Consider the following 24,249-nt stretch of genomic DNA (forward strand, 5'->3'; position numbering starts at 1 on the left):
TCACACTCCTACGAGAACTCAAGACATTCCAGGCGAATCGTCCACACGAGGCTAAGCCTATAAGGAGATCCTTCTACGAGACACCGGTGTAGGTAACCACATGACAGACAAGGAGAGCACAAGAGCAGTCCAGCTCAAGTTCCACTAGCGTGGCAGCGAGCAGTACAAAATGAACCCCGTGCACCGCGACCGTGGCATAAACGATCAGGACATGCAGAAAAACAATATGGACCAGCAAGTTAGTATCAGAGGCAGCCGGAGGCTTCGCTGTCCCACCAGGCGCAAATCCAACAGGAAGTACAGAGGCTCGTAGCATAGCAGCTACGATGATTTCCTTTGCTTTCTACAAGAAGCAAGTGTCCGGCTGCTGACTCTATAAGTTAAAAATTTCACAACACGTCCCGGGAAGGCCAAGGCTCGTGTAGCCAAAGCTGAGATTCACGACTATAGCAGCTACACGGATTTCCTCTGTTTTCTACGAGAAGCAAGTGTCTGGCAGTCGATTCTATAAGCTAAAAATTTCGCAACATGCCCTGAAATGGCCAATGCTTGTGCAACTGCTAAAGCTGAGATTCACAACTATAGCAGTTACATGGACTCACCTGCTTCCTAAGGAGGCTATGAGTTCGGTCATCGGCTCATAAGTTAGAAATCTTGCATTTTTTTCCTCTTGCAGGTAAAGTTCCTTGAGCATCAAAGCCGAGACTACTGTTAGGTTTTTGGCTCAAAATTAGGATGATGCAATAAATTAGGTTTGTGTTACCTATTTGGTTTTGGTGTCCTATTTGGGTTTGGTTTTGACTTCTTAGTTAGTTTCCTTGGTGGAGAGATTTTCTTAATTACCTATTAGATTAGGGTTTGGATTTATTTCCTATTAGGATTCTTATTGTAACCTGTTGATGCACATAATCAGCGAGGACTTTGGTACAACAGAAAGTGTTAAGTTTGTGACATTTGCTAGATTGCTCCAGTCACTAATGTGGATAAGTAAGTAAACGGATAGGGACAGGGAAGCAAACACAAGATGTACGTGGTTCACCCATTGGCTACGCCCACGGAGTAGAGGAGTTCTCATTAATTGTGAAAGGTTTACACAAGTACATAGGTTCAAGCTCTCCTTTAGTGAGTACTAGTGAATAATTTAGTACAAATGACATTAGGAAATATTGTGAGAGAATGATCTCTATTTATAGAAGAGAGTTTCTAGTTTCATTCTGACATTGACACGTGTCATGTTGTGATTGGCTTCTGATGTTGACACGTGTCGCGCTATGATTGGCTTCTGATGTCGATACGTGTTGTGCTGTGATTGGCCTCCTGGTTGTAGGGAAACTCTTCTGGGTCCTTGACAGTATAACGTTGACCGGTGCTCTGTAGTTTCGGGATTGGTCAAGTATGGTACAAACAGTGCTCCCCTAAGTTCCCGAGTGAGGAAAGCTCCTTGGTTGGGGACTTGCAAGATCCAAGCCATTGAGTAATCACAAAACTTCTAAGTACCGAAGTGTGGTATCATTTTCACTTACTTTATCTGTCTCATACGTAGATGTGGCATCTTCTCTGGAAGTACTTTTCCTCCATCCAGAGGTGGTATCTTTAACCGATAAAGATGCATAAGGTAATGTATCAATTTCACTTGAAGCTTATTTGTAGTTTCGGGCTTGGTCAAGTGCGATACAAAACCCTATAGTAGGGTGATACACGAAGGGTGATACGTTTCTTGCCGTCATAGCCGTTATACTCGTGGTAGCAGCAAAATGTGCCCGTGTTCTTCGTGGGCTTGTAATCCGGGTGCCTCAGCTTTGGCTTCGGTATCAAGTGTGCTATGCTGAGGTAAATGGCCATGCATGTGGTGTTCAAAGGTGTGTATGCCTCATACCTCGGGGTAGGGGTTGTCCTGACACGTGCTTAACCCACTGTGTTAACTGCCTGGGGTCAGGGATTATCATGGCAATACCCTTGGTTATCGTGGTAGTATCCCTTACTCCTTTTACTAAAATGAGACTGGTGAGGATAGAAATCTTTCCTTTTGCCTGAGATTGATATGTCTGTTAACTTGGCAAAGTATTAAGTAAAGCAGGGGGAGGCACTGCTGCCGTTTGGAAAGTCGAGGTCTTCTCATTTGGTTGGATCTGGCTTCCACTCCTTACTTGCTGATAAAGGGTGGTTTTGAGGGGTTTCCCTTGATATGTCCTTGCCTCGGCGGAGGCATGGTTATAAGCATGTGCCATCACCTCAGAGTAAGTCTTCCAAGTGTCGGCATTGATCATGTACTTAAAGAAACAATCATGTAGGCCTACCGTAAAGGCCTTGAGGGCGGTCTTGTCATCTGCCTTAACGCAGCGAGAATACTCATAGCTGAAACGACCAGCATACTCTCGTAGTGACTCGTCTGGCTTCTGGCGAATAGTGTACAAGTCATTTTTAGAATGCAAGCGATCAGTCTGGAAGATGTATTGAGAGACAAATAGTTTCCTCAGTTCCTCAAATGAGTCTACTGTCTCAGGTGGAAGACGGCAATACCAGTTTAGAGCTCTGCAAGAAATGGTGGAGGGGAAAAGAAGACATCGCTCTTCGTCGGTGTGCATCCGATATGCCATGGTGGCCTCATAGAGGTTAAGGTGTTCAAATAGGTCATCCCTTCCAGTATAGAGTTATAAACCAAGCTTTTGTTTTGTCTTCGCTTGAAGGGGGTGTCAAGGATCCTCCTTGTGAGACGGTCAGGCCTGGGTTAGTTCCAGTCAAGTATCTCGGCCTGACGTTCGGCCTTCAACTTGTTTACTTCCTCAATGAAATGTAGGACAAGGGGGTCTTGAGTGGAGTCATATACCACTGGGATTCTCTTTCGTAAGTCTCCATTGCCTCTTGGAAGTAGGAAAGTTTGAGCAAGAGCGTGTGATTTTTCCTTGGACTCGCCGTACTGACTTCTAGGGAGAGTCTGTCGAAATACCTCAGAGTCCCCTGTACCTTCATATTCCTCTAGGACATGTCGTTCTTTCCCTAGATTGGCAACTAGCCTAGGTCGTGAGAGGGGACTGAGTCTTTTAGAAACCCTTGGGTCATTGATCTTCGAGCATATGTGGAGGGGATTCTCTCGACGTTTTAGGAAGTCTCGACAGTCACAATAAACGGCTTTCGATCCCTCCAACCCTTTTGCAAGGAGGTGTCTTCCTCCACTTCTCTTGCTTCGGGTCGAAGCAGCTGGGTTGAGAGAAGTCTTGTGTTGATCAATTTTTTGATGATTAGCTTGCTCCTCATCAAGGATACCCATGTCGAAGGAAGGTGACCCTCCGTGTTGGAAGGCACCCAGATGATGGTTAATGTCCACAGGGGCAACAAGCTCGCGTGTTTGAGTATGCATAGTTTCATGGAGCATCTCAAAGAGTTTCTCATACTACTCCTGGAGGACCTCATTCTTCATTGCTATCTTGTTGTTTTGAGTTTCTAGCTCATCAACTTTAGCTTGAAAAGCAACCCATCTTTCCTTCATTCTTTCGTTGCTTCGCACTAGGTGCAAGAGGGGTGTCAGTCTATGTGTTGTGGCTTCCTTCGCTCCCCATGTTGGAGAAGGATGCCTGGTCAAAAAAGAGTGTACGAATGGTGGAAACCAGCTTGACAAAGCTGAAGAGAGTGGGAATAAGTGTCGTTCCCACAAACGGCGCCAAATGTTGATGCAAAAAATCAATGAGGACTTTGGTACAACAGAAAGTGTTAAGTTTGTGACCTTCGCTAGATTACTCCAGTCACTAGTGTGGATAAGTAAGTAAATGGATCACAAGGAAGCAAACACAAGATGTACGTGGTTCACCTAGATTGGCTACGTCCACGGAGTAGAGGAGTTCTCATTAATTGTGAAGGGTTTACACAAGTACATAGGTTCAAGCTTTCCTTTAGTGAGTACTAGTGAATAATTTAGTACAAATGACATTCGGAAATATTGTGAGAGAATGATCTCTATTTATAGAAGAGAGTTTTTAGTTTCATTCTGACATTGACACATATCGTGTTGTGATTGGCTTCTGATGTTGACACGTGTCGCGCTATGATTGGCTTCTGATGTCGACACGTGTCGCGCTATGATTAGCCTCCTAGTTGTAGGGAAACTCTTCTAGGTCCTTGACGGTATAACATTGACCGGTGCTCAGTAGTTTTGGGATTGGTTAAGTATGGTACAAACATAACCTAAGTCCTATGCACTATAAATAGAACCTTAGGGTTAGTGTATTTAGTGTGGCTCATTCGTGTGGCAATTTGATGAGAGTCAATTTGTGAGTTTGTGAGTTAGAGAGCAATTTGGGAGAATCTTCCCCGTTAGTTTTGGGTTCTCTACTGGTTTGGTTTAGGGTTTGTAATTTGTGGGATTTGGGTTGTGAGAGTTTAAAAATTCTTTTGTAATCTCTGTTCATTTAGTGAAATTCCTCGCCGTGCTTCGCTCGTAGACATAGGCTTTACGCCGAACCACGTAAATCTTGTGTTAGTTTGAGATTCTTTGTTTTAGCTTTCAACTACGACGTTGATATTGGTACTTTGTTAGAATTTGCTTCCGTTTGCGCATAAAAGTACAACAACCAGAACCTAAGTGACAACATGGGATTGACTACTTCATTAAGGTAGCTCACCCACCCATTCGTGTGACGGTAAAGTTTTACAAAAGACATGGCAAAATAGAAGGATGAAGCAAAACAAGGAAAGCTGTTTATTAAATTTCTAGAAAATTAATAAGTCGGCTTGAAGGCCAACAAGTTCAAATAAAGCAGAGCGAAAAGGAAAAGAAGAAAATTCCTAAGTCTAAGTAAAAAGACTACTCATCGACAACTTATGCAACCACTGATCCCTCAATTGCCACACTATCAGCAACCGCACCACTTTTAGCAACCAAAGCTTTCATCAACTCATCCTCAGCCAACCATAACTGGACTGCCTGATCGTCAGCTGCTCCACAAACGCAGCCTCAAACAAGAAGTCAAGCAGATCAACTGGAGAAATAAAGAAAGTCTCGAAGTCTTTCTTGGAAAACTCATAATCCGACGGCCTACCCTGAATATGGTCTACATAGCCAAGCTTGTAGAAATCGGCCTGACAAGAAGCAATTACAACTTCGTGACCGGCTTTCTTATTCTTCAGCTGCACATTCTCGTCAACAAGCCCCGTGTGAGCACTCTGCAGCTTACCCAGTTCATTTTTTAGGTTCTAGCAAACAGCGCACCTTGCAGATCTACTTCCTTGGACTCAAGCTTACTGGCAACATCCTTAAGACAAGACACTTCGACATGCATGAAGACAAGTTCCTCGTCCTTAGCAAAATAAGCAGATCGTAGATCCGAATTAACACGCTCAAGGTCTTTGACCACTGATGAAACACGACTGACATCATTCTCTGCGGCTTCTAACATCACCTGAGTCGCACTAAACTTAGCCTTCAAATGGGTGACTTCCTGATGAGCAGTCTCCAACTGCATAAAAGTGAGGGCAAAGACATCATACCCCTTCAAAGCGAGTTCAAATTCAAACTTCTTGATCTTTTCAGCAGCCGAGCGAAGCTGAGCCGTCAGCACCACTTTGGCCTCCTTAGCACACTTGACAACATCCTGATCAACACGCATAGACTCAGCTGCCATGATCAAAATCTTGTGCATTGTAGCAATTAGGAAGGACCTCATCGAGTAAGCAAGACGCTTCGTAAAAGAGTTTTAAGCTGATGACTTGGCCCGTACATTAACGTCCTCAAGCAGGTCAGCCTTCAACGGCGAACAAACCTTAGGAAACTCTTCAGCCTCAGACTCGGTGGATCTCTCATAACTGCCCGTGCGAGCATATTTCCCATTCTCAGCAAACAAATGAATCGCAACGGAATGAGTTGCAGGCACAGGTGCATCCTTATTAGTAGAATCCACATTCAACTCTTCATAACAGCAAACCTCTCAAAACCCGAACCGGACTTAGCTCATAACGCACGCTTCGACACAAACCCAGACACCAGGGGTATCACCAAACCTTTTCACTGGGCAATCCTCTCAGAATTGGACGTGGCTACTTTTGGAGTAACAGGTTTCACAGGCTCATACTCAACGATCTTTTTCATCCCCTTAGGAGAAGTTAAATCGATGGCAAGCTTCTCAACAGCAGACGAGCCCTAGCGAGCAATATAAGTAGTTATTGGCTTCTTCTTGGCCAAAGGCTCACAAACAGGTGAGGAAAATCTCTTTTTTCCACCTTCATTGGCAGCAGACTCTACAGCAGTGATCGGGCAAGCAAGCGCCTTAACCTTTATCCGCTTTATCTCTTCCTTCGAATGCAGCTTTCCTTTCTCTTGACGAAGAGAACTGAACAACCAGCGTCACTCACGGTACTCAGCAGGAATGCCCAAGGCAATGTGCACTTTTTTCATATTCACCAAAGTTCTTGAAGTTGAGCCAAATTTTGAATCCATAAAAGTAAGAAGGACAATCAGTAAACTGAAGTCATGAAGCAGCTCAACAAAAATTCAAGCAGGCCAGGAATGAAGCAGTTCACTTACCACTGATAAAGACAGTCGGAACACGCAGCTCAAGACAAGATTCAGACTCCCACACTCCACTAACCTTAAGGTGTCTTTCGCCTACTCATGATCACCTTTGCAGGAAGCATCAAGCAGTTTATGGCGAGACCTCAGCTGCCTCATGCCTTCTTTGTGGCCGATTTCAAAGAAGTACCAGAACTCATTTATGGTCAAGCTAAAATCAAAGAACCTGCTCAAGTTTAAGAACCCCACTATTGAACCAACTGCATTCGAAGAGCACTGAGCAGGCATGTATTTCATAGAGCAGATCACCTTCTGGAAAAGGCACAGCATAGGAAAAGTAAATCCAACCACGAAGTAGTACATATGGAATTTGATTGCCCTTTTCCTAGCAGTGGCACCCTCGCCGCATGGTTCATGGCCGATATCATCTTTCACCTGCTTGATGCGAACCCCTGACGGAATCACATGCTTGTACGTCTCAAGAAAATCCCAAAACAACTCGTCGAAATTGATCTTGACATGTGTAGCCTTGAAGTAGCCCACCTTGACTGTACAAAGATGAAGGATCCTGATCACTTTTGCGATCGGAAGAAGGCATCTCAAAGTCCCTACAAAAAGTGCGAAGAAAAAATATTTAGAAGGCAGCTCACGAAAAAAAAAAAAAGTAAAAAACCGCAGAGCTCAACACCCCTACACCAGGCCCCATGGCCCAACCCTCTCTCTCGTGCAACACAACCCAACTTAGGGGGAGGCCAACGCCTCTTTTCCCCTCCTTCTTTCGCACCTAACGCCCCTCAAACAGGCCCATGACATATACACCAGAGAGCCGGCCCACGCTGGTCTCTCCCTCTCTCATCTGATTTCCAAGATTCCCAAAAAGTCAAGAAGAAGAAAATTCAAATTTTTCTTGCCTTGGTACGGCACAGAGAAGACGAACAACAATGAGAGACGACTCTTTGCAAAGACAAGAGAAGAAGAAAGCTAGGGGAGGGGGAATTTTTTTCCTCTGGCTTCTTTCTTCCTTGTTGGAATGATGATTGTTCTCCAGATTTATTTAATCCCCTACTTAAGGCATAATTAAATAGGTATTGGGGGCAAGTGGTTTCCTTTTCCTGGAAGAAATCTATCTCCAAATCAAGGAAGGGGATCAAGTTCAAATTGGGAAACAATTCTACAAGCCCATGCAACTTGGGATTTCTACACCTGTTGCCCTTTTTCTGGGAGCATTTGTGGAGGCTAAAATAATCCCAAAAATTCTAAAGGCGACACGTGGACTTTTGCTCAAGAAAGCCAAGATTGCCCTTATTAAATGGGCAAGCTCTTCAGATACTCCCACACGCAGTTCAAACCCCTGAAGATCCAAGCAGCTGAATACGACTGCCCATAGCTCACCTGCCCCTTGGCAAGGAAAAGTCAAAGCATTAAAGATAAGGATTAATTACCCAAATCCTATTTTTAATACATTCTCAATTAAAGATTGACTTTAATCAAGTAAGTAATCCCAATTTAAATCAATTAGGGATAATTACTCTATTATCTAAAGATATTATTTCCTATTTAATATCTTGAGAATATTTCTCCATAAACATTGGCCAATAAGATGCCGCCATGTGTAGGGTAAAGCCCTAACACTATGGCCAGCCCTCTCCCCTATATATAGTTTATTTTATCACAGTTCAATTCAGTTTCGCGATTCTACGGTTTTTATACCCACCCCTTTGCATGCGGATTTTATCTTTGTTCCGTTTGGCTTTTAATTCCATGACTTGTCAGTTTGATTGTACTCCCCTCTAAATTGTACACAAAAATTATAACTTTGTGTCCTCATCCTATCTTAACTCTCCTGAAAATTGACCACACCTACGTACAATACAAGGGTCGTGTATATATATAATATACCTCATAATTTTCAAACATTTATATAGCTCTATCGACCTAACGGTTCAATTCTTTCATTTTTTTCAATGGTCAATCACGGATTGAATTATTACAATATATAATTAAAGCAAATTGTGAGACTTTTAGCTCATTACATCGTTTATTTTTCTCTTTTGTATCACCATCACTTCTTGGAGTTGGACCTGTCAAAAGAATTTTACTAGTGAGTATAAATGGCCAAAGTTTGAAAAAGAAAATTTCAATCACCAGAGCAATCTATCAATTGCGTATTACGTATATTGTTGGTCAAACAAAACCAAATAAAAAGAACTATTTGTGTTAAAAAAATCAATTAGCACATTCATGTAAAGGAAAATGCGCAAATGCGCGAATTTTTTTTTGAAAATAAAATAGATTATAAATGATAGAATAAAATCCAATAAATTAGAGAACAATTTACAATAATACTACCAAATAGTGATAAGTGAGCCAAGGAGTATAGATTTGGTCTAGTGTAGATGCATAAGTGAGCCAAGGAGTATTTATAGACTCCTTGCCGTATCTCTCCTTAGGTTTATTGTATTATTTTACAAAACTTATAACTTAAATGGTTAAGAACATTTATCTTCACAACTAAGTATATATGTAAAATTCTCTCTCCATTACTTGTATTTATATAAGAAACAAGAAGGATGGGGCCAAGTGATTGTTCTTTTATACGCCTAGGCTTTCATAAAATAAATAAACCAATCTGTCATTTTAATCATTGCTTATCTATATAAGACCAAGCAATGGTATTGAAACACTTTTATATTGGTTGTCTAATGTTTAGGTGTACTTAATTTTAATCAAGCATCTTTACAGTTTCAGATACTTTTTTTATTTATCAAATACATCGTTTTTTGTTTGCTACCCACAAATTTAGGGGGGAGGGGAGGCTACCCCATCACAAGACTAGGGCATACCGCAATCTCTTTGAGAACTTGTAGAGGGAGTTTAGCCCATTGTTTAGTTTTTACAAATCGCTCATTTAGGGGGATTATTGGAAGTGGGACTCGAACTTAGGCCTTGATATAACAAAAAGAACGATCTTTACTAACTTAATCAATCCTCATCATTTTAAGGAATTGAAAAAAGGAACTAAAACCACAAAATAACAGTAACTAATCAAATTTATTCACTATTGACATGTGAAATTAAAGAAACCAACAATTATTCTGATGAAAGATTTATAAGATAAATGGTTTACACAAACGATTCATTGAATTTGGTCATTACAAATAGGCCGTTTGTTGAACGAGACCTCTTTTGTGATAAAACTTCTCATCCAATACGTGTATGTTCACGAATATGCAGTTTTATGAATCTGTAGTTCAGTTTCACGTATACGTGAATAGTCCCATCGTACCTTGCCAATCGTAAAAATACGTTATTCAAAATGTGTCCAATCTTATTGTACTCACGTTGGACACAACCCCTTTTACTCCTTTTGGTGAAGAAAAAATGTAACAAAAATCAAAGGATGGAACAATTTGTTAATATGGATAAGAGCTCGATGCATTTTAGTAAGGGATGTTCCCAACGTTTGAAGAGTATGTTATCACAGGAGTTGGGTATTCGCCATCAGGAAGGCTTTGGGAAGTACTTGGGTATTCAAGCAGATTTTGGGGCATCAAGGAAGAAAGTGTTTGAAGATGCTCGAAATAGATTAGACGACAGAATAAATGGGTCACTACAAGAAAACATGGATTAAGTGACCGAATTTTTTGTGGCGCGTGAAAATTCAGCACATATAGGTAAAACAAGTGACGCTTTTTTAAAAATCGTCACTTTAAGATTTTTTCAGGACACCAAAATATTTTGCGTCACTTATACTTTTGGATTCACCACAAAAAAGTGGGCGGGAAAGTTTACTGCCAAACGAAACTTTAATAAGTGACGCAATGTTAAATTTATCACATAAGAAGAGGGAAGGCCACCTAGCCATTCCTCACATAAAATATTGAATTAAAAATAAAAAATATAGATGCAATTATCAAAACCCTTAAATAACAAAACCTATCCATTTATTCTCATTTTTTCCCAATCTTCAACACCCTTTCGTCTACTCCTTCACCCTAACTTCGACGACCGGCTACTTGGTGGTTGCTAGCGACGGTGACTACCACCTTTCCTTCGTCTCCCTCCCTCAGCCGTTCTCCCACCCTTTGATTCTCGTTCACTAAATCTCTTATCTCTTTGACATAACAACATCAAATTGGGGAAAGAGAAGTTCTATTTTTTCTCAAGTTCTTTCAGTTGACAACAAGGTACTTTGTTTCTCTATATTTCTTTAATTGTTTTTGGATTTTTTTTTCTTTAATTGTTCCCCAGATTCTGATCTTCTTTGGCTAAAGATCCTATTGTTGGTGAATTATTCTATGCTTCAGGGAGAGTTATACTAGAAGTGAGTTTTCTGTTCCAGTCTTGATTCTTCTTTACTCTTTGGAGTCAAAATTTTGGTCTTGATGGTTAATATATGTTTTTATATTTTTTCTTAGTCCCCTGACTAAGTGTTATCTTTTTGTTTTTTTCTTTCGTTCAAATGTTGGAAGTCTGTAACAATTAAGTTGCGTGTTGTCTTTCTTGAGAGAGGTGTTGTCAAGAGTCAAGACTAGGTTCGCCTTGAAAATTTTTGGGTAGGGTATACAATGATCTTCGTGCCGTTTCTTACTAGCTACTTGTGCTAGGAATTCTTTAGATGTGTACTTTCTTGTGTTTTGGCTAGCTGAAAATGGGTGATGGTAGGAGATCTGGTAGCATATAAATATAAGAAATGATTAAAACTACTTACATCCCACAAGTAGAGCTCCGCAAATCACTCGTAGAGTTCTCTAGAAATTTTAAGTTTGTTTGAATGTATTTTTCATAGATTGATTGAATGTACAAGAGGGGATATATAATGATGTAGAAGGTTACAAGCAACCCTACCTTGGCAAATCCTACTAACTCGGTAAACCCTAAAGTTGTCACTCCTTAAATTAAGGGAGTGTAGCAAGTAGCTAGCATACAACTATCAACAAGTCATCTAGATGTCAATCTTCCTCAAATTAAGGGATTAGACTTAATAGAAAATCGCATGGAAAGAGGAAACATAAAATCTGGCAGCATCAATCACCCCATATCGTCTAATATCCATATGTAGCATCAATCATATGCAGCATTAGTCATATGCAACATCAGTCACCCCATATGTATGCAACATCAGTCATATATAGCATCAGTTATGCAGCATCAGTTAGGCAGCGTCAGTTTTTCATTATGATTCGGGGAAAAAAGAGTGTTTATATGACATGAAAAGAAAAGGTGGGAAAAGGTGAATATGATAGTTTAAGATGATGGATTAAGAGTTGTAGAGTGGACTCCATCTAGCACCTTATGATTGCGCTCTCATTTAACTATACTCTAATGCACATTTATCTTTGTACATATATGAAATTTTTATACTTTCATGATTTTCAGGATTGAAGGTGCTCAAGGTCAAGATTACTTAAGTACAAGACCAAAGCTCCAAGTTGGTATGTTGTCTTGAATGCTTGCAATTTACAATGACATATTATTAATGTTACCGCTAGCCAAATAATCATTGCATTTGAATAATAATGATGAATACGAAGTATTGTGCATGTATATGCTGAAAGCATGGTGGTTTTTCTGTTAGATTATTGCAAATTTAGTATCTAGCATGGTGATTTTTGTATGATTTCTCTATTTTTTAGTAGGTTTGTTTTAGCATCTAGTTGTTGTTGAGTTGGGATATGTGAATTTTTCAATTGAGCTTTTTGACGTTTTTTGTTGTTATATTATACGTCTATCTTAACAATTTTACATATATATTCATATATATGTATTTTCTATTATGGCAACCTATTGAAATATGTCAGAGTATGCAGCTCAATACTAGGATTGAAGTGATCTGATTTCATGGATCGACAATGGATTCGTAGTCGGGATCGCCTTAGTTCTGAATATAGAAAATGGATCAAGTCATTTATTGACATTGCTTGTCACCATATGAACGAGAATAATCAAATACCATGTCCTTGTAGAGTTTGCCATAACACATTTTTTCACTTAGTTGAAGATGTTCATCTCCATTTGTTGAATTCTGGTATGGATATGAATTATGATATATGGATATATCATGGGGAGCATATCCAACAAGTGCAAGGAGAATCTTCGGTATCTACGAACAATGAGCCAACCAGTAACTCTAATGTCAACATGTTTAATATGATTGAGGATGTCTTTGAAGGAATAAATGATGATGATGATGATGATGATGATGATGATGATACAATGGGGAACCAAGATATCAGGTGGGGTGGTGATATGACCAATGCGTAGACAGTTGTTGATACTTATAAGATGTTGCTTGGTGAAACTCAAAAGGAACTATACCTTGGATATAAGCAATATACAGTTTTGGCATACGTCGTGGAGTTGATTCACACCAAAGTTGACAACCACATGACAAACAAGGCAATTGATAAGATGTTAGCAATGATGAAGAAGATGTGTCCCCAGCTTAACAATGCTCCTAACTCATTTCGTGAGCGAAAGAAGATATTGAAAAGTCTTGGATTGGGGTGTGAAAATATACATGCTTGCTACTATGATTATGCACTATTTTATAAAGAACATGAAAAGAAAGATAGATGTCTAGTCTGTAATGAGCCAAGGTATAAGGATAGTCATTATAAGCGAAGGAAGAAAGTTCCAAGAAAAGTATTGTGATACTTTCCACTTAAGCCAAGGCTACAGAGGCTGTTCATATCGAGACATATGAGTGAAGACATGAGGTGGCACAAGGAGAAAAGAATCAACGATGGGAACATAATGAGGCATCCAGCAGACTCGAGTGCTTGGAAATAATTTGACCAAATGTACCATAATTTTGCTTGAGACCCACGAAATGTCTGATTGGGCCTTGCGAGTGACAGGTATACTCCTTATTCATATATAAGTAAGTCGTATAGTATGTGGTCAATTGTTGTATTTCCATATAATTTGCCCTCATGGAAATGCATGAAAAAACCTTTTTCTTTTCTGACCTTATTAATTCCTGGACCAAAAGCACCTGGAAATGAAATTGATGTTTATTTGCGTCCATTGGTTGATGAGCTTAAGGAACTGTGGGAAAATGGTGTTCCGACCCATGATAAGATGACTGGGAGTACATTTAATTTACGTGCAGTTGTTATGTGGACCATTAACGACTTCCCAGCTTATGGAAATTTATCAAGTTGGAGCACTCATGGCAAGTTGGCATATCCAATGTGCAATGAGGATGGATCTTACACTAAGTTGAGAGACAAGTATTGTCATATTGGGCACCGCCGTTACTTACCTATGAATCACTCATGATGCAAAAATTCTCAACTCTTTAATGGTCACTGAGAGATGAGATATCGTCCTAGAGAATTCTCAGGTGATGACATACTTGATCAACTTGATTCCCTTTTACCTCGTACACTTGGCAAGCATCGTACTAATAAAGATAAGAAGAAGAAGCTAAATGCTGAAGAATTAAATTGGACAAGAAAGAGTATTCTTTCGAGTTGGAATACTGGTCCAAATTGAAGATTCGGCATAATCTTGATGTTATGCATATTGAGAAGAATATATTTGACTGTTTGATTGGGACATTGCTGAATACGAGGAAGTCGAAGGATACCCTTAAGGCATGGATGGATTTACAAGACATGAATATTATAAAGAGTTTGCATTTGAAACTAAATGCACGTAACACCTCTTCCATCACCACCTGCACCTTCGCCAACAAACACTAACCCAGGTAAGAAAGGTAGTTACAGTTATTTACTTTTTCCTTATTAACCTAGTTTTAAACAACACATTACATTGATTAGAGATACGTATATATTTCTAAAGACAGATTTTGATTGTTTTTGCAAAAAAATGACTCGTGGAAAGTCATGTCAGAAAGGCGTCCATGATATTTCGGAGGCCAATAACGGGCTGAAGATGCCAATCATCTTTGATTTTAAACATCAAGTTCCAAGTGATCCAGTTGTGTCAGGTTTTTTCACATCCGAGATAGGGAATATTGTTCGGACTTATTCACCGGTTTGCTATGAGAGATGGTTTAAGGTCTCAACTTCAGAAAAGAAGAAATTGCAAGAGAAGTTGCTTATGTGTTTTGAATTTAATTCAATTTATTCATTGTAATTTCAAGCACTCACTTGCATATATTTATGTTTAACAATAGGTATTATTTGTTGTGGACTTATCCCATCCGAAGATTATGGAATATGTTGACAAGAATATGGCAAAGTTGTACTCTCAGTTTAGGCACCAGTTGCATGTACACTACTTGTCATGTGGAACACCTGCGAGAGGACAAGCTAAGCTTCCAAATGATATGATATGGAATGGGAGACCAAAGAGTCATTGGGATTGGTTATGCGATAATGTTTACAATACTACACTCTTTTTGGTATGTATTCTATACAATCTTTTCTAGTATAAATCCAAGTTAGAAACAAATCCTTTCAACATGAAGACTTCTTGTCGTGTTCTACAAATTCAATTTTTATAGTCAGAACCTCTAAGCTTTAAATGAATTTTGTTTCTTTGAGCGTGATTAAGATCTCATGTTGTTTGTCTATAACATTTATATTTTGTTAGGATATGATTTATGTATCTTAGCTTACTTGGCTATACAGCCACACACTTTTTTACTTGTAATTTTCAAATCTACTAAAACACCTATTTAATTAGGTTAGAATTAGGAATATGGCAAAGGTAATATAACCTCTGTTTCTGTGGAAATTTTAAGTTTGTTTGAATGTATTTTTCATAGATGATTGAATGTACAAGGGGGGATATATAATGAGGTAGAAGGTTACAAGCAACCCTACCTTGGCAAATCCTACTAACCTAGAAAACCCTAAAGATGTCATTTCTTAAATTAAGGGAGTGCAGCAAGTAGCTAGCACACAACTATCAACAAGTCATCTAGATGTCAATCTTCCTCAAATTAAGGGATTAAACTTAATAGAGAATCCCATGGAAAAAGGAAACATAAAATCTGGCAGCATCAGTCACCTCATATCGTCTAATAATCAGTCAGTATGTAGCATCAATCATATGCAACATTAGTCACCCCATATGTATGCAGCATCAGTCACCCCATATCGTCTAATAATCAGTCAGTATGCAGCATCAGTTATGCAACATCAGTCATATGCAGCATTAGTCACCTCATATCGTCTAATAATCAGTCAGTATGCAACATCAGTCATATGCAGCATCAGTTATGCAATGTCAGTCATAAGGAGCATCAGTCACCCCATATCGTCTAATAATCAGTCAATATGCAGCATCAGTCATCCTATATCGTCTAATAATTAGTCAGTATGCAGCATCTATCACCCTATATATATGCAACATCAGTCATCCCATATCATCTAATAATCAGTACCCCATATGTATGCAGCATCAGTCATGCAACATCAGTTATATGCAGCATCAGTCACCCCATATCGTCTAATAATCAGTCACCCCATATCGTCTAATAATCAGTCACCCCATATGTATGCAACATTAGTCATGCAACATCAGTTACATGAAGCATCAGTCATCCCATATCGTCTAATAGTTTCAATAGCCATATTTGAAATAAATATCCTAACTTGCATTAATGAATTTCACCTTGTGGTTAAATTGATTGTTACTTCTTTACACTTAGATCATTTTGAGTTAAAATCTGAAGTTTGTTGATTGTTACTTCTTGACACTTAGGTAATTTGGAGTTAAGATTTAATGTTTGAAAATGGTTATCATATACTCATCTGACTAACTGTGCTAGCCAAATGCCCTTGGTAGAAGAAAGAGTATCTTCCATTCAATTTACTTAAGCTTGGTGTTTATATGTTTCTCTCTCCTTAGCTTGTGATGTTTCTAACATTGTTGACCAAGAGAATATAGAAGGTGAGGTGAGATAGCACTCTAAGGTGAATGAATATGTACAACTGAAATACATGACGTTATATATGACAAGTTTGAGAGCTTGAAACTTTCCAAATTGTACACATGTATAGCTAACTAAATCTTCTTTTTTATGTCATGTACCAAATGTGTAATGTACGAGCTTTCAAAGCAAAATGTTGTTAATAGGAAGAAACAGAAGTATCACCACAAAGGAGGGGCAAGGCCATTTATCCAACATGCTAGGAAGGCCCAGATGATAATGAAATTAAATTACTTATTATTCTCATTATGGAATTTACATATTCTAATGTATGTTTCTGCATTATTGAGCAAAAAGAAAATCCATTATCTGTGATTGACAATTGGGGGGCTCTCCATAAAGACAAGAATGGTCAGTGGATAAATGATGTTGCCCGGGACAAATATGTAAGTCATTTACGGACTTATCATTTGTGTCATTTTAAGGCAGATAGAGATTAAAAAAAATCAAAATTGACATGATACAACTTAGGAAACACAAATAAAGTGAACATGCAAGATTGAATTGAAAAAAAACTTAATATAACTAGCTAGAAGATGAAAGGTTATACCTAACATACATTCAAACATAAACTACTTTAAAGGTTATACGTTGTATGTTGCCTAATCCTATGTAAAACACATTGAAGCATAAACTACGAAATCATATGTAAAGATAGTTTATACCCAATGGTTTGCTTCTATATCAGTTCAGGATCACATCCAAGTATTTACATGGTGTTTTCTTAAGCATATTGTGGTTGATTTGTTTGAAACAAAAGAAACTTATTTGTTTGTATTTTAATATGAAAGGATAACATGAAGAAAAAGAAGGATGAAGTTAGGGAGAAACTAATCCAAAAAGCGCCTGAGGGTACTATATTCGATTCCATACAAGTACCATTGGAAGATGAATTTAGAATCATGGCTAAGAACCTTGGAAGGAAGGGAAAATCTGTTAACGGTGTAGGTCTTTTCCCTCGTACGGATACCTATAGCTGTGTTTCTTCTATGGCTTCAAGTTCTGAGTTAACTGATATGAGATATCAGATCAAGATTCTATCATATGGTTTCTTGGCAATAGGAAAATGAACAATTGAGAGCTCAGTTGGATTTACAAAATGATGATGAAACCTTGGCATAAAAAATTATGGCTTTTTTGGCTGCAAGTTAAGGGTAAACCAACAACTCGAAGGAATCTGGTGGTAATAACTCATCTAGTGAAAATGTTTATCCTGAACTGGAAGAACATGACTCGGAAGAAGAATGATTTTGATAGTTATGTCTTTTGTATTAGTTAAGTATGCACATGGTAGACCTTTTTGTTAGCACCTCAATGTGTCTTAGACTTTTCTTTTGTTAGTTAGTACCTTAAACAGCCCATGTATAGGCCTTGGTACCCTTCTTCACAAATTGCTATTATTAAGATAGGTCACCATGGGTTAGATTGATTTTGGGATGTTTATGTTATTTTGTTGGATGTATAGTTGTTGAACATATTTGAACTTATGTGGTTTAATTATTAATTAATGAAAATGGGAAGTATTACCTTATAATTGTTATGAGTTGCTATTCTAGATTATGAAACAAAAATAAGTAATGGATTCCTCAAATATTATTCCTAAATAGTTATTTGATTATAACATATGTGACATAAGCCGCTTCACCCATCAAAATAATATGTGACGATTTCATCGTCACTTAGTGTAATTATATAATTCTGGGATCATATTGAGTGACCCAAAAAGCATCACTTATAAGTTTGATATGAGATGAAAAACATAGGTCACTGAATTTTGTATTTTGTGACGCTAATTTCGTCACATGTTAGAATAATAAGTGACGGAAGAAGCATCATGTAAAAGGAAAATATGTGACGACTCCAATATTCGTCAGATAAACTATCGGTGACGTTGTATAAGTGACGCCAATTGTGACGCTAAAATTTCGTCACATATAGTCAAATGTGATGATTTTTCATATTTATGTGACGAATGTTGGTCGTCACAAAAGCCAAGTTTTCTTGTAGTGGGTGGGCTAAGCAATTTTTGTCTGTAGCTGGGAATAAGGTCTTAATTAAAAGCATAGTGGCTGCTTTGCCTAATTATACAATGTCGTGTTTTCAATTACCAATTCAGTTGGCAAAGGAAATTGAGCAGGTCATTGCTCGATTTTGGTGGAGAAACCAGAAGACTAAGAAGGGTATTCATTAGATGGCATGGAATAGAGTAGCTAAAAAGAAGTCCTTAGGGGGGTTTAGGGTTCAAGGAAATCATTGCGTTTAACATGGCAATGCTTGCAAAGGTAGGTTGGAGGATAATTTGTAAACCGGATTCTTTACTTACTAAAGTGTTGAAGGTGAAGTATTTTCCTTCTTCTACTTTTCTGGATGCAGCGGTGGGTAGAGGAACATCGTGGGGATGGAAGGGCATATTGCAAGGTAGGAAAGTTTTAAAAGCTGGTCTTAGGTGGAGAGTTGGGGATGACAGAAGTGTTAAGGTGTTATTAGATCCTTGTTTACCTACTCCGAGAACGTTTAAGCCTCTATCAAGACATGTTCACATGCCTACAATGGTTTCAGAGTTTGTGGCTCAAGGGGGGATATGGAGGATGAAGCTGGTGGAACAGTGTTTTAATTCAGATGAGGCTCGATTGATTTTATATATGCTGCTAAGTTAGTTTGGTTGTGATGATCGTCTTATTTGGCATTATACTCGGAATGGGATTTACTCGGTGAAGTCTGGGTATTTAGTTGCTCAAGAAATGTCTATGAATGGGGAGCTTGGGCGTGGGGTATTGGTTAATCGAGCAGTGATACTATTTAGGATGCTACATGGAAGAAAGTATGGCGTTTGAGGATTCCACCTAAGCTGCGTCATTTTATTTGGAAGGGATGTCGAAATGTCTTAGCAGTTCGCTCTAACTTAAAGAAACAGGGTATAAAACTAGAGAATTGTTGTCCTTTATGTGAAAAGGAGGATGACACACTAGTTCATTTGTTTTTTCGATGTTCGTTTACACGTGTGCTTTGGTTCGGTTCTCCATTGCAGTTGGACGTAGGGATGGTGGAGGGTGCTGACTTTATGCAGTGTTGGAAGGGTTTATGCACTAGATATGGTGAGGAGAAGGAGTCGGACCAATTGGTACGATGGGTAGTATGTGGACTATGGAGGATATGGAAATGTTGTAATAGTGTAGTCTTTGACAAGGCAATGTGTGACCCACGTGCTGCTTTGGATTTATTGCATCTGCATTGGGGGGAGATAACGAAGAGTCAGGAGGTTACTGATATGTGAAGGTGTAGGCAGCAGGTTCGTATGGATGTGGCGCAGCAAAGGTGGGTTAAGCCTCATTTTCGAACTATTAAGGTTAATTGTGATGGGGCTTGGTGTAAGCGAACGAATAGGGGTGGTATTGGATGGGTTGCAAGGGATTTTGCTGGCATTTTTCAATGTGCAGGAGGTATGGGAGACTTATTGTGTGGTTCTAGTTTGATGGTGGAAGCATAAGCGATGAGATTGGCTTTGAGGGCTTGTGTGGAAAAAGGATTTGAGCGTGTTCAGTTGGAGATAGATTCAAAGGTTTTGGTGAAGATGCTGAATGGTGTCTTGGTTTCGGAGGCATCAATGGAGGGTATTCTATGGGATATTCTTCATCTTCGACAACAAGTGTGTTCTGTTGAGTTTTTGTTTTCTCCTCATGCCTGTAATGAGGTTGCGCATCATGTGGCTTCTTTTGCCATGCGTATGGAGGGCAACAATTGTGGATTGGCTTTGAGCCGGACTGGTTGTTCAATATTCTGGCGTCGGATGTAAACATTCCAATTTATCTTTAATAATATCTACTCTTTGACAAAAACAATACAAAAATAAAATGCTTAATTTCGTTTTAATGGACAGTTGTCATAAAGTGAAAATTAAAATCCAATTTTGTTCTTTTTCTTGTTAAAAAAAATAATAAAAAAGAAAAGGGCGTTATTAGTTTAGTAGAAAACAAAGAGGGGGAGTTAAGTAGCTCAAAGCTCAAAAAAGTGGGGTTGGAAGGGTAAGACAGTAAATTTACTATTCTCCGCGCCACGCTGGAAACTACAATTTTTGGATAATTCCTGCCACGTAACACCATACATGGCAGACCTGATCCTAGTCAGCTCCCAGCTTCTCCTATAAAGTGCCCAAAACCCATCTCACCACTCCTTCACTCTCCCAAAAACCCACCTCCCACTCTCTTCTTCCTCCTCAGCTCACAACCACCACAACCACCGTCGCCGGCTGGAATAGATCGCCGGGAAATGAATATTCCGGCGACCTTGTTACACATATGCATACGAAATGTTCGTATCTCCGATCATCGCCATCACATTTTCCACGATTATCCATCATCGGAAGCCATACTCTTTTAGCCCAATTTTTTCCGGGAAAACAAATTAACATTGTTCGAGTTTTGAGCATTTTTAGGTAGTGTAAGAGGAGAGTAAATGTGTATGAAAGGAGGAAGCATTAATTTCTGAATTGAGTTGTAGTTTCTGTATAAATTTTCTGTGGATTTTGGTTTTTGAATCCCAAAGTTTAATCAGGCTCTGAAATTAGAGCAGAAAAACTGAGAAATTTGGTAGGACGGTGCGTCAGTGTCTCGGTATTTTGTAGAACCCCAAATATGCCATTTCCGATGAAGATCCAACCGATTGAAATCGATTCCGAGAATTTGATCGAGCCGGCCCGGGTCGACTCGATGAAACCGGTCTTCAAATCGCGGCTCAGAAGGCTCTTTGACCGGCAGTTCCCGAGCGTGCTTAGAATCTCTTCTGCGCAGGAGAAGCCGACTGCTACTGAGCCGCCGTCGCAGCAGCAGAACTACAATACCAGCAAGGATGGAGCAACCGTCGCTGCTGTGGCCGAGTTCGAGCCGAGCTCGGTTTGCTTGGCGAAGATGGTTCAGAATTTCATCGAAGAAAGCAACGAGAAGCAGCCGCCGCCGAAATGTGGCCGGAACCGCTGCAATTGCTTTCACGGTAACAGCAATGACAGCTCCGACGACGAGCTCGATATCTTCGGTGGAGGCTTCGGCGATTCAATCTCCTCCGGTTCGTTCGGTGGCGACGCCTCCGATATTTTAAAGGTATAACACTAAGATAACCGTCGCTTCAATTCCACTTTTTGATTAGTAAATTGTTTTTGCATTTTCTCACGGTTTCCTGGCAACCAAACAGAGAACATGAATATGGATGACTGATTGTTTGCTTAATTATTGTTTATCAGAGTCTGATTCCATGCGTGAGCGTCTCGGAGAGAAACCTCCTGGCTGATACGGCGAGGATCGTCGAAGCAAACAAGAATCTCAAACAAAAAGACGATTTGAGGAAGATCGTCGCCGACGGACTGCAATCCCTTGGCTACGAATCCTCCACCTGCAAATCGAAATGGGAGAAGTCGTCGTCTTTCCCTGCCGGTAATTTAAAATCCCATACTTTCTCAGCATCCAAACAGATTATATAAAAAAATGCAATTAAAAGGTTAAAAAAATAAATAAATTTGGTTGTGGGTTTTGGACTTCAGGTGAGTACGAGTATATCGATGTGATGGTAGAGGGCGACAGGTTGTTGATTGACATCGATTTCCGATCGGAATTTGAGGTCGCTCGATCCACTGGGGTCTACAAAGCCGTCCTCCAATCGCTGCCCTACATTTTCGTCGGAAAATCGGACCGTCTCGGCCAGATCGTCTCCATCGTATCGGAGGCAGCCAAACAGAGCCTGAAGAAGAAAGGCATGCACTTCCCTCCGTGGCGGAAAGCCGAGTACATGCGCGCCAAGTGGCTCTCTCCTTACACCCGAAATGCCGTTCACCGTCCCGAAAACGGCACCCTTCCCGCGTCGGAGACCCAAGTGGTAATCTCTGACGGTCCGACCGAGGCCGACAATCTCAGCGATTGCGGTGAACTCGAGTTGATCTTCGGTGAAAGCACATCGCAGCCTGAGAGCCATACTCCAGTCCCGTCGCCGGCCGGGAATTCCGTTCCAGGCGAGAAGGTGGCGGTGGCGGTGGCGTGGCAGCCACCGGCGATAAAGCCGAAGAGCGTTGAGAGAGGGGCGAGGATAGTTACCGGGTTGGCATCGCTGCTCAAGGAGAAACCTTGAGACAAATTTTGGAATTTGTTTTTTAATTTTTAAATTTTCCGGCAAAAAATGGATATAAATATTAAAAAAAAGAAGAAAGAAAATATATAAATGGGAGTTGGAATAGTAGAGTGGGAGTGGGTACTGGTACAGGCTTTTTAACTTTGTGCTTTTACCAAGTTTCCCTTCCTTTTTTTGTTAGCAAGGGCACAAATATAAATCTGTGGACCATCATCTCTATGTAATAAAAATAGTTTTAAATACCAACAAAAACATTGTTAATATTTTTCGGGATAACTTTTATACCACCTTCAAATAGTTGATGTGCACACTCTATAAATGTTTGAGTAATTAATTAATTAACTATTAAATGACTGTACGAATTTGAATTTGAATTTAGTTAATTTTTCTTCATTGGTGAACTTATTAGAAAACTTTAAAATTAGATAGTTTTACAGTACAGATGGGAAAGAGAGCTGAAAGAATTTTAATATTTTAATTACAAACTTATTTATTGAACAAAATTAATTTAGTATTTTGAGGTTAATATTGTGTGCAGCGACGGTTTCTTGAAAGGGGAACAAAGGAGCATGAGAGTCTCTTCTCTCGATTTTCCATCTTTTTAGGGTATATTTTTGCTTTTTTCGAAAGAAAGAAAGTAAATTATTAAAGAGGAGAGTTTGAGAGAGAGAGAGAGGTGTAGACATAAAGGTTGATGATGAGAGGACGGCAGGAGAGAGGGCTCGTGGAGTCTGGATGGCTGTGAGGGGTTAAATATTAATAGGAACTAAGTACTATTTTTTAGGAGATGTGATATTCACATACCCTTTTTTATTTTTTTTACATTTTTTTGGTTTTCGGCCGTCGGATCGAATTAATTAAAGAAGATCAACGGACAGAAATTAACAAGGGGTGTGTGAGAAGTAAAAAATGATGTGTGGATAGTACACTCCTTTTTTAGTAGTATTTTTCTTCATTTATAAATTAGAAGTGTTAAGTTTGATTCTTGCGAATGACGTTGTAAATGATAAATTTGAATTATATTATTACTAGTATATTGTAAGATTAAATTCAACTCCTCTGTTATTCTAGATAATATAAATTGTTGAAAAAAACAAAAAAAGTATTAACAATAGTAAATAAAATAATAAAAATGAAAAATATTGAATAGGATTTCGTGATATTCCCTCTCTGGGAGGAATTCGATTAATTTTGGAGTGTCCAAAACGCTTCTGTTGGTGCGAGTGTTGAAAATAGTGAAAACCGAATCTATCCGCGACCACCGGGGAAAAGAGATTTTATGTGTTACTAAATAAATAGTAGAATATGTGTGCTAAAAAGTTAATAATTTAAAAAATAAAATTTTTCATTATTCTTATTAAAACACATGATGTACCATTTGTGTTCCTGTCACAACTAAAAATTTCTCTATCAGACGACTCACAAGCTTTAACACGTGCAAGACATTGACTGACTGTTGAGAATTTTCGTGTGTATTTGGATTTCTGGGAGAATGTTGCATATGGAACTTGGGTGAGACAAAGATACCAAGTGCTTGCTGCTTGCTGCTGCTTTTGTGTAATTACCTTATTGAGCATCTTTTTATTCATCTTGGGGCTTCAAAATAAAATGGTTTTTACTAAATAGTTTAACATTTTATGTTATTAAATTAGATCAATCAAAATTTTGTTTGAATGTAATTCAAATTCAAAACATTGATCCCTTCCTGACATACTATAATGACATTTAA

The 24,249-nt window shown here is 39.1% G+C and overlaps 2 protein-coding genes across 2 annotated transcripts; both read left to right on the forward strand.

Moving 5' to 3' along the window:
- The first annotated feature begins 19,704 nt into the window (after positions 1-19,704).
- On the forward strand, positions 19,705-20,202 carry LOC126609172 (uncharacterized). Its single transcript, XM_050277163.1, has 2 exons — positions 19,705-19,849; positions 19,934-20,202. Exons 1-2 carry the CDS (start codon positions 19,705-19,707, stop codon positions 20,200-20,202), a joined length of 414 nt encoding a protein of 137 aa, XP_050133120.1.
- Positions 20,203-20,579: 377 nt separating this feature from the next.
- LOC126608982 (uncharacterized) lies at positions 20,580-22,783 on the forward strand. The gene is made up of 3 exons (XM_050277003.1): positions 20,580-21,502; positions 21,643-21,832; positions 21,940-22,783. The coding sequence occupies exons 1-3, from the start codon at positions 21,041-21,043 to the stop codon at positions 22,518-22,520; spliced, it is 1,233 nt and encodes a 410-aa protein (XP_050132960.1). The 5' UTR covers positions 20,580-21,040; the 3' UTR covers positions 22,521-22,783.
- The last annotated feature ends 1,466 nt before the right edge of the window (positions 22,784-24,249 follow it).

This window comes from Malus sylvestris, chromosome 16 (assembly GCF_916048215.2).
Source record: "Malus sylvestris chromosome 16, drMalSylv7.2, whole genome shotgun sequence".
Classification (NCBI taxonomy): Eukaryota; Viridiplantae; Streptophyta; class Magnoliopsida; order Rosales; family Rosaceae; genus Malus; species Malus sylvestris.